Raw genomic sequence first — 13129 nt, 5'->3', positions numbered from 1 at the left:
GAAAGCTTTGAACATCAGTGCTGTGATCAGTCAGTAAAGCAGTCCAATTTCCACTTTGTTCAAACAGTACTTTCCTGTCTTGTCTGGGAAAAGTGTCTGCCAATTCATTTTTCTCTTCTTATCAGCAAAACACATATATACTGTGCTTGTGTTGCTTAATACACAACACAGGGAAAATCCCTGAACAATCAGAAGACCAGTTAGAAAACTTGCCCAGGCTTTTGCTCTCATCCCAAAGCTCTCGCTTTTGTTTGTCACCAAATGAGAAAGCAAATTGACAGAGCACTGATTTTTCAGATGGCAGTCATTGCAAAGTTTCAGACAGTCTTCTTTTAAACAAAGAATACTTATCACATGCTCAGCTTCTTAGGAACCTTTTCCCTCCCTTGCATCTCCCAGCCCCAAAGCCTGATTTACATTCAGATAGTCTTGGACAATAGTGACTGATAAATATTGGAGAAATTCTTGATAAGTCATAGAGTTTCAACTTCCCAAGCCCCTCCAAAACACTTCTACCAAATATGTGCAATAAGGTTTTCATACATATCATGAGCAGGACTGTATGATGCCCACATTCTTTATCGATACATTATTTCATTATTTCTAAATTGTTTTTTCTTATTATTCTACATATTATTTTCATTGAGAAGAAATATCATTTTTTATCCCATGGGAGAAGGAAAAGGCAATTGTCATTATAACTCTGTACTTAGCACTTTAAATTTTATATCAAAGTCACAAAAGGATTAAAACTGACCCAGATCACTTCTTGACCTTTTTGACTAAAATCAAGTGTAATATCTGTTCTTATCAGTTTAATATCTAATACATGGATTTTTGGAGCAGGGAGATGGAATAGGAGCTTGCTCCATCCACTCCACACATGGACCTGGTATTGCAGTACTCCAGGATGGTGCAGGCCTCTGGGAAAACTAAAAAAAAAAAAAACTGGTCCAGAACAAGGGCCACTTGGTTTTGTGCCCTGTGTTTGGCTTCCTGTTTGTTTGCAGTTGCAATATAAGGGATGCGTCGGAGAGACAAAAAGTAGGGAATATAAAGCTTTCCCAAGTCTTCTGCTTTGGTGGCATCAGTCAGATTCACCCAGATGCATTTCTGTAAGCAGCTACTGTGTGCCCAACACGCTGTCGAGAGGTGTAACTAAGTTGCAGGGCTAACAGCAAGGCCTAGGCCACATCAAACCAGACCAGTTCTACCACCTACTAGCTCCATGATCTTGGGCAAGTAACTCAATCTCTCTCCTAATCTATACACTAAATTAGAAAATATTCTGTCTCCTAGTGTTCCAGAAAGCCAGACAATTTAATATTCTCAGAGCCTCTTACAATGGTGTCTGGCATCTAGTCTGTGCTCAATATTAGTGATTATTTTTACTATTCTTGCCCTGAAAGCTATTATAATCCAATTAAGAGAGATAACATATAATGAATCATGTGAAATTGTATGATACAAATTTTAGCTGCAGTAGAATAATAGGAGAAAGTGATTAAAAATAGAATCAGTTTAGAAAACTGGCACTTGGAGTAGCTTTACCAATAACAAATACTGTTGAGTGTCTGTGCCTCCTCATGAACTCTCTTAGATGGTCTTTTGTTCTCCCCATTTATACTCAAAATTCTTTTTAATCAAATTCTAGCTTGAGTGAATATTGAAAAACTGTGGGGATGTATTCTCTGACTCCCCAGAACTCCCGTGGAACAACACAGCTAAATGTTCAATGAAAGGAGTATGCGGCCTAGAATACGGGAGTGCCAAGGGCTATAGGCGTGTGATTCCTAGTCGATGGCTTTAGTTTGTTTAAGACTTTAAATATTTAGTGTAGGGCTGGGGTTGTGGCTCAATGGTAGAGCACTCACCTAGCACATGTGAGGCACTGGGTTCAATTCTCAGTGTCACATAAAAAATAAATAAAGATATCATGTCCGTGTACAACTAAAAATAAAAAATAAATAAATAAATATTTGTGTGAGATGAGAAAATGGCTGGGAATATAATTCATAAAAGCATTGTGGGGATGCTCTAACTATGATTTTCCTGAATCTAGCCTTCAACCTCTGACAGAAGTATACCAAGCACAGCATAGCAGATTCTCACTGCACTTCCACAGGTGTGAAGACACAGTAAGAAGCTAGAGACACATTACAGAAACATTGGGTCAGAGTGCATGAGAAGCCTAGAGGACCACATCCTGATCCCTAGAAGACTCTGCACACGGTGCTTTGCCTTTAGAACCGCAGCTGTCTAATATATAAACGAGGCATAATGATACCTTCTTCACTAATGTAACAGTTAAGATTTGCCAGACAGCAAAAATATAATGTCTGTGTGAGTTCTTTAAAAATTGTAAAATACTGCTCAGTTGTTTGGTGGTGCTATGATGGAGTTTATAATCTAACAGGAAAATAGAACAAAATAAGTGGAAAAGCCCAATAAGAACCTAAGAACATAGTGAAAACAAGCAGTTTCACTGACTGTAAAAGCAGGTACCTTTACAAAGTATTTGTCCACCTGATAATGTTTGACCAATCAAAGGCCACAACAGAGAAGAGTTAGTTTCTAAGCTACCAACATAATAAAATATGTGGGGGGGATCCAAGATGGCAGACTAGAGGGTGACTGCATCTCCCGTCGCTCCAGAACTCAGGATTCAAGAAGGGGAGGCATTGAGAGACTCAGACCAACATAGAGCCGCAGGGTGAGTCTATCCCACCGGGTAAAGCTCGGCCTGGGCGACATGCCCGGACAGGGGCAGCTTCTCGGAGCAGGGCAGGACAGCAAGAGTCTTCCCCAAGCAGCCCTGCTCTCTCTGGCGGCAGGCGCGATCCACAGCCAGCTTCTAGGAGCAGGCCGCCCAGTGAGAGCTTTTCCACACAGAGCCAACCCCAAGCCCGGAACCCAACAGCGGGCCCTGGCCCCGGCCCGCAGGCGGCTTCTCGAACCAGGGCAGGGCAGCGAGAGACTTCCCCAAGCAGCCCGGCTTTCTCCCACGGCAGGCCCGGTCCACAGCCAGGTTCTCAGAGCAGGCCCGCCCAGTGAGACCTTTTCCGCACAGAGCCAACCCCAAGCCCTAGACCCAACAGCGGACCCCAGCCTGCAGGCGGCTTCTGGGACCAAGGCAAGACAGGGAGAGGCTTTCCCCTAGCAGCCCGGCTCCCTCAGGCAGGGGCAGGCCCTGTCTATAGCCAGCTTCTAGGAGCAGGACCACCCAGTGAGAAGATTTTCACACAGAACCAGCCCCCGGCCCTGGACCCAGCAGTGGGCCAGGGACAGCTTTCTTCGTAAGCACTGCATTATCAACTTCCTCCAAGACTTCAGGCTACTGAAGTCTAGGAGGTGATATACTGGAAATCTACAGAGAAACTATAAGCCAATAGAGGAAATCTGCAATATCTCAGAGTCCCACTGACATCTGACCAATATGAGAAAACAAGGAAGAAAATGTCCCGAACAAGCCTATATCAATAAAACCCAATGACAGCACAGCAGAAGAAATGTCAGAAAGGGAGTTCAGAATGTACATAATTAAAACAATCAGGGAAGCAAATGAGGAGATGAAAGAGCAAATGCAGGCATTAAATGATCACAACAATCAACAGTTAAAAGAGCAAATATGGGAAGCAAAAGATCATTTCAATAAAGAGTTAGAGATATTGAAAAAACAAACAAACAGAAATCCTTGAAATGAAGGAAACAATAAACCAAGTTAAAAACTCCATAGAAAGCATAACCAATAGGATAGAACACCTGGAAGATAGAACCTCAGACATTGAAGAGAAAATATTTAACCTTGAAAACAAAATTGACCAAACAGAGAAGATGGTAAGAAATCATGAACAGAATCTTCAAGAATCATGGGATATCATGAAAAGGACAAATTTGAGAATTATCAGGATTGAGGAAGGCTTAGAGAAACAAACCAAAGGAATGAACAATCTATTCAATGAAATGGTATCAGAAAATTTCCCAAATCTGAAGAATGAAATGGAAAACCAGGTACAAGAGGCTTATAGGACTCCAAATACACAAAATTACAACAGACCCACACCAAGGCACATTATTATGAAAATACCTAACATACAAAATAAAGCCAGAAGTTTAAAGGCTGCGAGAGAAAAGAATCAAATTACATTCAGGGGGAAAACAATAAAAATATCAGCAGATTTTTCAATCCACACCCTAAAAGCCAGAAGGGCCTGGAACACCATTTACCAAGCCCTGAAAGAAAATGGATGCCAACCAAGAATCTTATACCCAGCAAAACGTACTTTCAGATTTGATGACGAAATAAAATCCTTCCATGATAAACAAAAGCTAAAAGAATTTACAAAAAGAAAGCCAGCATTACAGAACATTCTCAGCAAAATATTCCATGAAGAAGAAATGAAAAACAATGATGCAAATCAGCAACGGGAGGAACTAGCCTAAAGGAAATGCCAAATAAAGGAGAAACCAAATCATGTCAAAAAACAAAAGTGAGTCAAATGACTGGGAATAAAAATCATATCACAATAATAACCCTAAATGTTAATGTCCTGAACTCATCAATCAAAAGACATAGAATGACAGATTAGATTGAAAAGAAAATTTCAACAATATGATTTCTGCAAGAGACTCATCTCATAGAAAGAGATACCCACAGACTAAAGGAGAAAGCATGGGAGAAAACATACCATGCACATGGACACAGCAAAAAAGCTGGAGTATCCATCCTCATTTCAGATAATGTGGACTTCAAGCCAAAACTAGTCAGAAGGGATAAAGAAAGACATTACATACTGCTTCAGGGAACCATAAATCAGCAAGACATAACAATCATAAATATCTATGCCCGAACATTGGCTCATCCATGTACGTCAAACAAATCCTTCTCAATTCCAGAAATCAAATAGATCACACACAATAATACTAGGTGATTTTAACACACCTCTCTCACCACTGGGTAGATCTTCCAAACAAAAATTGGATAAAGAAACCATAAATCTCAATAACACAATCAACAATTTAGACTTAACAGACATATATAGAATATACCATCCGACAAAGAATGAATATACTTTCTTCTCAGCAGCAAATGGACTCTTCTCTAAAATAGACCATATTTTATGCCACAAAGCTACGGTTAGCAAATACAAGAAGATAGAGATACTACCTTGTATTCTATCAGATCATAATGGATTGAAATTAGAAATAAATGACAGAATAAAAAACAGAAACTTCTCTAATACCTGGAGATTAAATAATACACTATTATATGATGAATGGATAACAGAAGACATCAGGAGGGAAATAAAAAAATTCTTAAAAGTAAACAAGAACAAAGACACATCATATCAAAATCTCTGGGACACTATGAAAGCAGTACTTAGAGGAAGATTTATTTCATGCAGTGGATTCAACAAAACAAGTAAAAATCAACAAATAAACGACTTAACACTACAGCCCAAACCCTAGAAAAAGAAGAGCAGACCAACACCAAAACTAGTAGGAGACAGGAAATAGTTAAAATTAGAGCCAAAATCAAAGATATTGAAACAAAAGAAACAATTGAAAAAATTAACAAAATAAATAGTTGGTTCTTTGAAAAAATAAACAAAATTGATAAGCCCTCAGCCACACTGACAAAGAGAGAGAGAAAACTCAAATTACTAAAATTCAGAATGAACAAGGAAATATCACAGCAGACACGAGTGAAATACAAAACATAATTAGAAGCTATTGTGAAAATCTATACTCCAACAAAACAGAAAACTTCAAAGACATCAACAAGTTTCTAGAGACATATGAATTACCTAAACTGACCGAGGAGGACATACACAACTTAAATAAATCAATTGCAAGCAATGAAATAGAAGAGGTCATCAAAAGCCTACCAACAAAGAAAAGTCCAGGACCAGATGGGTTCTCAGCCAAGTTCTACAAAACCTTTAAAGAAGAGCTCATTCCAATACTCCTCAAAGTATTCCATAAAATAGAAGAGAAGGGAACCCTCCCAAACTCATTCTATGAAGTGAATATCACCCTGATACCTAAACCAGACAGAGACACATCGAGGAAAGAAAATTTCAGACCAATATCCTTAATGAACATCGAAGCAAAAATTCTCCACAAAATTTTAGCAAATCACATACAAAAATATATTAGAAAGATAGTGCACCACAATCAAGTGGGTTTTATCCCAGAGATGCAAGGTTGGTTCAACATCTGGAAATCAATAAATGTCATTCACCATATCAACAGACCTAAAGTTAAGAATCACATGATTATTTCATTAGATGCAGAAAAAGCATTCGATAAAATACAGCATCCCTTCATGCTCAAAACACTAGAAAAAATGGGGATAGTAGGAACATTCCTTAACATTGTAAAGGCCATCTACGCTAAGCCCATGGCCAATATCATTCTAAGTGGTGAAAAACTGAAAGCATTCCCCCTAAAAACTGGAACAAGGCAGGGATGCCCTCTTTCACCACTTCTATTCAACATCGTCCTTGAAACTCTAGCCAGAGCAATTAGACAAACCAAAGAAATTAAAGGGATACGAATTGGAAAAGAAGAACTCAAACTATCCCTGTTTGCTGATAACATGATTATATATTTAGAGGAACCCGGAGATTCCACCAGAAAACTTTTAGAACTCATAAGTGAATTCAGTAAAGTAGCAGGTTACAAGATCAATGCTCATAAATCCAATGCATTTAAGTGATGAATCTTCAGAAAGAGAAGTTAGGAAAACTACCCCATTCACAGTAGTGTCGAGAAAAGTAAAATACTTGGGAATCAATCTCACAAAAGAGGTGAAAGACCTCTACAATGAGAACTACAGAACACTAAAGAAAGAAATTAAAGAAAACCTTAGAAGATGGAAAGATCTCCCATGTTCTTGGATAGGCAGAATTAATATTGTCAAAATGGCCATACTGCCAAAAGTGCTATACAGATTCAATACAATTCCAATTAAAATCCCAATGACGTACCTTACAGAAATAGAACAAGCAATTATGAAATTCATCTGGAAGAATAAGAAACCCAGAATAACTAAAGCAATCCTTAGTAGAAAGAGCGAAGCAGGGGATATCGCAAAACCAGATCTTCAACTCTACTACAAAGCAATAGTAACAAAAATGGCATGATATTGGTACGAAAATATACAGGTAGATCAATGGTACAGAATAGAGGACTTGGACACAAACTCATATAAATACAACTTTCTAATACTAGACAAAGGGGCCAAAAATATGCAATGGAGAAAAGATAGCCTCTTCAACAAATGGTACTGGGAAAACTGGAAATCCATATGCAACAGAATGAAACTAAACCCCTATATCTCACCCTGCACAAAACGCAACTCACAATGGATCAAGGACCTCGGAATCAGACCAGAGACCCTTCATCTTATAGAAGAAAAAGTAGGTCCAAATCTTCAACATGTCGGCTTAGGATCAGACTTCCTTACCAGAACTCCCATAGCACAAGAAATAAAAGCAAGAATCAACAACTGGGATAGATTCAAACTAAAAAGCTTTCTCTCAGCAAAGGAAACTATCAGTAATGAGAAGAGAGAGCCTACAGAGTCGGAGAAAATCTTTGCCACTCATACTTCAGAAAGAGCACTATTTTCCAGAATATATAAAGAACTCAAAAAACACTACACCAAGAATACAAATAATCCAATCAACAAATGGGCTCAGGATATGAACAGACACTTCACAGAAGATCTACAAGCAATCAACAGATATATGAAAAAATGTTCAACATCTTTAGTAATAAGAGAAATGCAAATCAAAACTACCCTAATATTCCATCTCACCCCAGTTAGCACGGCAATTATCAAGAACACAAACAACAATAGGTGTTGGAGAGGATGTAGGGAAAAAGGTACACTCATACATTGCTGGTGGGGTTGCAAATTAGTGCATCCACTCTGGAAAGCAGTATGGAGATTCCTCAGAATGTTTGGAATGGAACCACCATTTGACCCAGCTATCCCACTCCTCGGCCTATACCCAAAGGACTTAAAATCAGCATACTACATAGATGTAGCCACATCAATGTTCATAGCTGCTGAATTTACAATAGCCAGACTGTGGAACCAACCTAGATGCCCTTCAATTGATGAATGGATAAAGAAACTGTGGTATATATTATACAATGGAATATTACTCAGCTATGAAGAATGATAAAATTATGGCATTTGTAGGCAAATGGATGAAATTAGAGAATATCATGCTACGTGAGATAAGCCAATCTCAAAGAAACAAAGGATGAATGATCTAGCTGATAAGCTGATGATGACACGTAATGGGGAGTGGGAGGAGTTAGTTTAGTGTTAGGGTTAGGGTTAGGGTTAGGGAGGGGGGCAAGAATAGAGGAAGGAAAGACTGTATAGAGGGAAAAGAGGGGTGGGAGGGTTGGGGGTAAGGGAAAAAATGGCAGAATGAATCAAACAATATTACCCTATGTAAATTTATGATTACACAAATGGTATGCCTTTACTCCATGTACAAACAGAGAAACAACATGTATCCCATTTGTTTACAATAAAAAAAGAAGAGAAAGCTCAAAAAAGAAAAAATAATAAATTATGTTTAAACTTACTAATTTAAAAATTGAGGTTATACTTACTAATTAAAGAAATGCCATATTGATGCAAATGTATTATCATAAAAATTATAGTGGAAACTGATACGTTTCGAATTGTAAAAAATGTTGTGTTCACAAATATATAAGACTGTGAACATTGTGTAATTTATTTATATGACAACTAATGACCTCTCAGGCCAGACCGTTTACTTCAATCCAGCATTGAGACACACTGGCTATTATGTTTACAACTTTGTTACTTCCCTTCTATGTTGATAATATGCTCAGTATTGTATTCATTGATTACCTGTGTTTTGGTCAGAAGAACAATATATTTGGGCCAGCACTTAGCATGAATCAGGCCTTAGAAAGCTATGAGTAAGCAGCTACTGAGACACCTGAACTCATCTTGGTACCACAGGTAGATAATACAGGAGCATTACTCTGAGATCAGTGGAACCTTGCGCTTCAAGGAGGCAATGAGTACAAAAATGTTTACTTGTGTACATTCTAATAGCAAGCCCATAGCTTTCATTGGATTCTCAAAGGATTAAGAAGCAGTTATCATCGAAGGAATGAATAAGTGGCATCTAGATGAATTAAACTCTAAGAGCTTTCTAACAGGAAATGTGCTTTTTTCCCTAGGTATTGAAGTTTGAACCTGGAAATATCAGGAGGAGGGGCCTAGCTAAGAACATGGCTCTTGTTGACATCCAGTTGGATCACCATGAACAATGTGATTGTGCCTGCAGCTCAAGACCACCCCGATAAAAGAGTGTGCACAAACTTACATTGAGCATGAAAGAACCTTTAGTTTAAGGAGGATATGGTAAGGGACCCTCTCCCTGTCCCCAGCAACTGAATTTGCTACTAACCTGCAAGATACAGAGATTGCTGAGTCAACCTAGCTTTGTTAGTTCTGTGGCAAGTAGAAAGGTGCATCATCAACTTCTATATCCAAGAAAGTAAGACTGCATTAGTAGTAGTATGTGAGGATAGATATGTGTACACACAAATACATACATATGTCCATGGCTATGTATAAATAGATAAATGGTTTATTCAGTAGGTATAATCAGGTACTCCAGAGCTTACATAAAGTTGAATAATTTAGACCCTTAGTATTTTTCCAAAAACAAAGGGATCTGTCAATTATATGAAACACATCTGTAGAAAATTCAGAAGATGAACTTCTTTGTTGTTAAATTTTTAATCACAAACCATTTTGGATCTTGAACTCTTAAAGAAAGCATCTTGTATATTAAAAGCAACAGATAGGTTTTTCTTAGATATCTGCCTTAATTATAAAAAAGGAAAATATGGTTTCTGGGAAATGGACAAATACCTAACCATTTTTTTTCCATGAGATGCACTATATACTTGACAATGTGGACTATAATTTCCTTTCTCCAAAACCATGCCATAATAATATAGGAGCTTTAGAAATCAAGCCACTAAATTCCATTTTTATGCATCTTCTGAGATATTCTAATTCATTTAATACCCATCTCAAAAAATATTGCTCAGAGGGTTTATTACTACAGTCCTTCAAGAGACAATTTATAAGTTGAAGCAGAATTTTGAATTTTTTTTTCAGAAAAATTTTTTTCCAAAAATTCCTTCAAAAAAACAAATCTTTTAAAGAATGGTATGGAGATTATATATGAGCCTTTCAAATGGTGTTCATTGAAAGATTTGGGCAGTTGAAAGGCAAAAATCTAAGCATTTGAGATATTGCCATAACTGGAAATTAGATGGAATAGTTTATAGGATCCATATTTAATAATGGATTCAACCTGTGCCAATAATTTTTATGTATTTTGCTTTTGTGTTCCTGTATCTTCAATATGTACACATGGGTTTACAATGGCATTTTCTATTTGGCAAGTCATCATGGATTATTTATAACCTAAAAACTTTTGTGTACTAATAAAACTAAAGCAAATTTTATTGATATAAATCCCTAATCACTTACAATTCTGAATTTCTGTTCCTGAACCAAGTGAAATCAGATCTGGGGTCTTCTGTTCTTTCCAAATCTATGGAGCTTATTCTAAGGAGACCCCTGTAAATTATGGGAGCACAAGTTTTGCCCTGCTATCCCACTAAAAAACTGTTTTGTATTGTTTATTGATATTTAGAGTAAAATTTTCTCCCTGGCTCCTTTGTGTCTATTTTAAAGAGACTGACTCCAGGAGTAGGAAGTGATTCATCATTCTCAAAGCAAGACTCTTAAGAGGGAACACTGAGCTCGACATAGCTCAAGGGTTGCTCATAGAGAACTGCATTTTTCTTCCAGCCTTGAGAGTTAAAGGAGAACTGATTTCTTGCACGAGTCCAGGGCCCTACTGACCACAGTGAGGGAGATGTGACCTGCTATTTAGGTCTTGGCGTCAGATGAGTGGCATACATGTATTTGGACTTCTAAGTACAGTGCTCTCAGATCCAAGTTCTCAGCTACCCTAAAGTAGCTTATTTCTTCTCTATTCTTTGAAGTAATGATCTATGTTTATTGATGATATACTTTCTATAACTTCCCTAAAAGCATTCAGTGTTTTTACTCAGGGAGTGAGTAGTAAAATAAAATACTCTATTGTTCAGTTCTCCTAAAATCCTAGAGCACAATCAGAAATAGCCCAGGCAGACAGTAATAATCAGGAACCACTTCCCCTTTCATGGCCACTTGCAAGTTTCCTGTGAAAACATCAGTTTCCTGCTCCAAAATCAAAATGTGTGTTATATCACTCACTTTAGCTTGTACAGCTCACATTGTAGCTGTAAATATGAAAAATTAGTATTCTATCCAATTTCCAATAAACCTCCCAGGCTGCAATAACCAGGATGGTTTTCAGTTAACGCCCTATCTGTACTTTTTATTTATTAGCTGAGATGTAAGCAGACATATTCACTCACTTATCCTTTTCTTTCCTGCGTGTTTTATTAAAACGTCTCCCTTGGTTATCTGTTATCTATCGCACTTCCAACATGTAGCCAATAAATCTGTTCCATTGCCATCAAAGGAATAAAAAGTTCACTGTACAAATTACATTTCAAAACAAACCCTAATAAATCCACATTGCTGCACGGCTCACTCACCTGGAATAACGCCTTTTATTCAATATGTTCTTATAAGGCAGAACACTTTCATAAGTAGAATGTTTTATGTTTTTTTGTCATATCGGTAACATGCAGCTTTTTCCTCTCACAGCATTTTCTATAGCAAATGTAATATGCCTCTTATCTTCATGAAAAATAAATATTGCTTTTGAACAAAACCACTCCATTATTTAGTACTCAATTGCAGTTTTAAAAGGTATACAATATTACAAACACACATTCACAAATGTATCCAGCTATTTGAAATGACAAGATTGGGTGATTTCTGAGGGTGATTTATAATGGCTGGAAGAATGAACCTGCTCCCAGACGAAACACTTCCACTCTGTCCCCATCTTGCTGTCATGTAGGATGGGACTTGGGCTCTGGGGTCTTGCTGCTGCTTTCCCTGGCTTTTTGTTTGTCTTTTCCCCCAAGGATTTCTGATGGATTATGCTATCCTCTGATGTTGCCCAATTCCCATGCTCTTCCTTGGGGCCTGAAATTCACAACCCCACAGCCTGGTTTCCTTTTTCTCACAGCCCCCACCATTCCCTCTCCAGGCCAGCTAGTGGGTCAGTGGGTGGGCGGTAGGCTTCAGGGAGACTAGTTAGCACTATACCCCTGCAGCATTTAGTTTATGGGTTATAAAGGGGCACAGAACATAAAGAGAGGTCTTCTGGCTGCAAGTATCTTTTGCTTAGTCTTTATTATATTACTAGAGACAGGGTAGCATCTGCACAGGGCTGGGTGAAACTCTGCCAGTTAAATGGTTTCACATTTGGGGAATGTGAATCGGGATATATATTCTGAGGAAAGAATCAGTTTGACCATGAGAAATACCTGCTAGCATTTAAGTCACAATGTGGGGGAGGGATGGGAAGGGGTCAAATAATTCTATGCATAATAGTTAATTCAGATAACTTGTGTTTTCATATAAAAAGTCATAACTGTATGTCTAAACAATATTTTAATGCAAATATATTAAGAATTTTATTACATTTCCTAAAATGCACATGTGTCCGGTTTTACTCTAGGAATAACTCAACAGATGTCCAAATGGTTTGTATTCTCCTAGGGTCCTCTGGTAGAACATTAAATTATAATTCATAGATTAGTATTCATGCCTAAAATCCTAGGAAATTCATTTTTGTTTATCGACAGCCCTGATCAAATATGCTGGAAGATAAAATATTTATAATTCTCTGGTTTTTATTGACATTTCACTCAAATTCTGTTGTTTTTAAAGATCAAGTTAAAGACTACATAGGCCCCGAAAACTTAACATAGCACATTGGGATATCTCAAATAAAATAGTTAGACATTAATAGATAAGGCACTAACTGCTTAATTTAAGACTTCTTACTGTTCAAATTTTATTTCCAAATTTGCAAATTAATCTCTATCTTTTTAAAAATGAATTTTATTTATCTGG

General features: G+C 37.6%; 1 protein-coding gene across 2 annotated transcripts in view; it reads left to right on the top strand.

The window, feature by feature from the left end:
- PDGFD (platelet derived growth factor D) overlaps window positions 1-11876 on the top strand; it is a 231221-nt gene extending 219345 nt beyond the window's left edge. For both annotated transcript variants that reach the window (XM_079102003.1, XM_079102002.1), the window contains exon 7: window positions 9244-11876. In XM_079102003.1, coding sequence (XP_078958129.1) covers window positions 9244-9369 — 126 coding nt within the window. In that variant the 3' untranslated portion in view covers window positions 9370-11876. The remainder of the gene's footprint in view (window positions 1-9243) is intronic.
- Window positions 11877-13129: the final 1253 nt, after the last annotated feature.

Source organism: Sciurus vulgaris (assembly GCF_902686455.1).
Source record: "Sciurus vulgaris genome assembly, chromosome: 11".
NCBI classification, from domain to species: Eukaryota; Metazoa; Chordata; class Mammalia; order Rodentia; family Sciuridae; genus Sciurus; species Sciurus vulgaris.
This window is presented reverse-complemented; position numbering and strand designations above follow the sequence as displayed.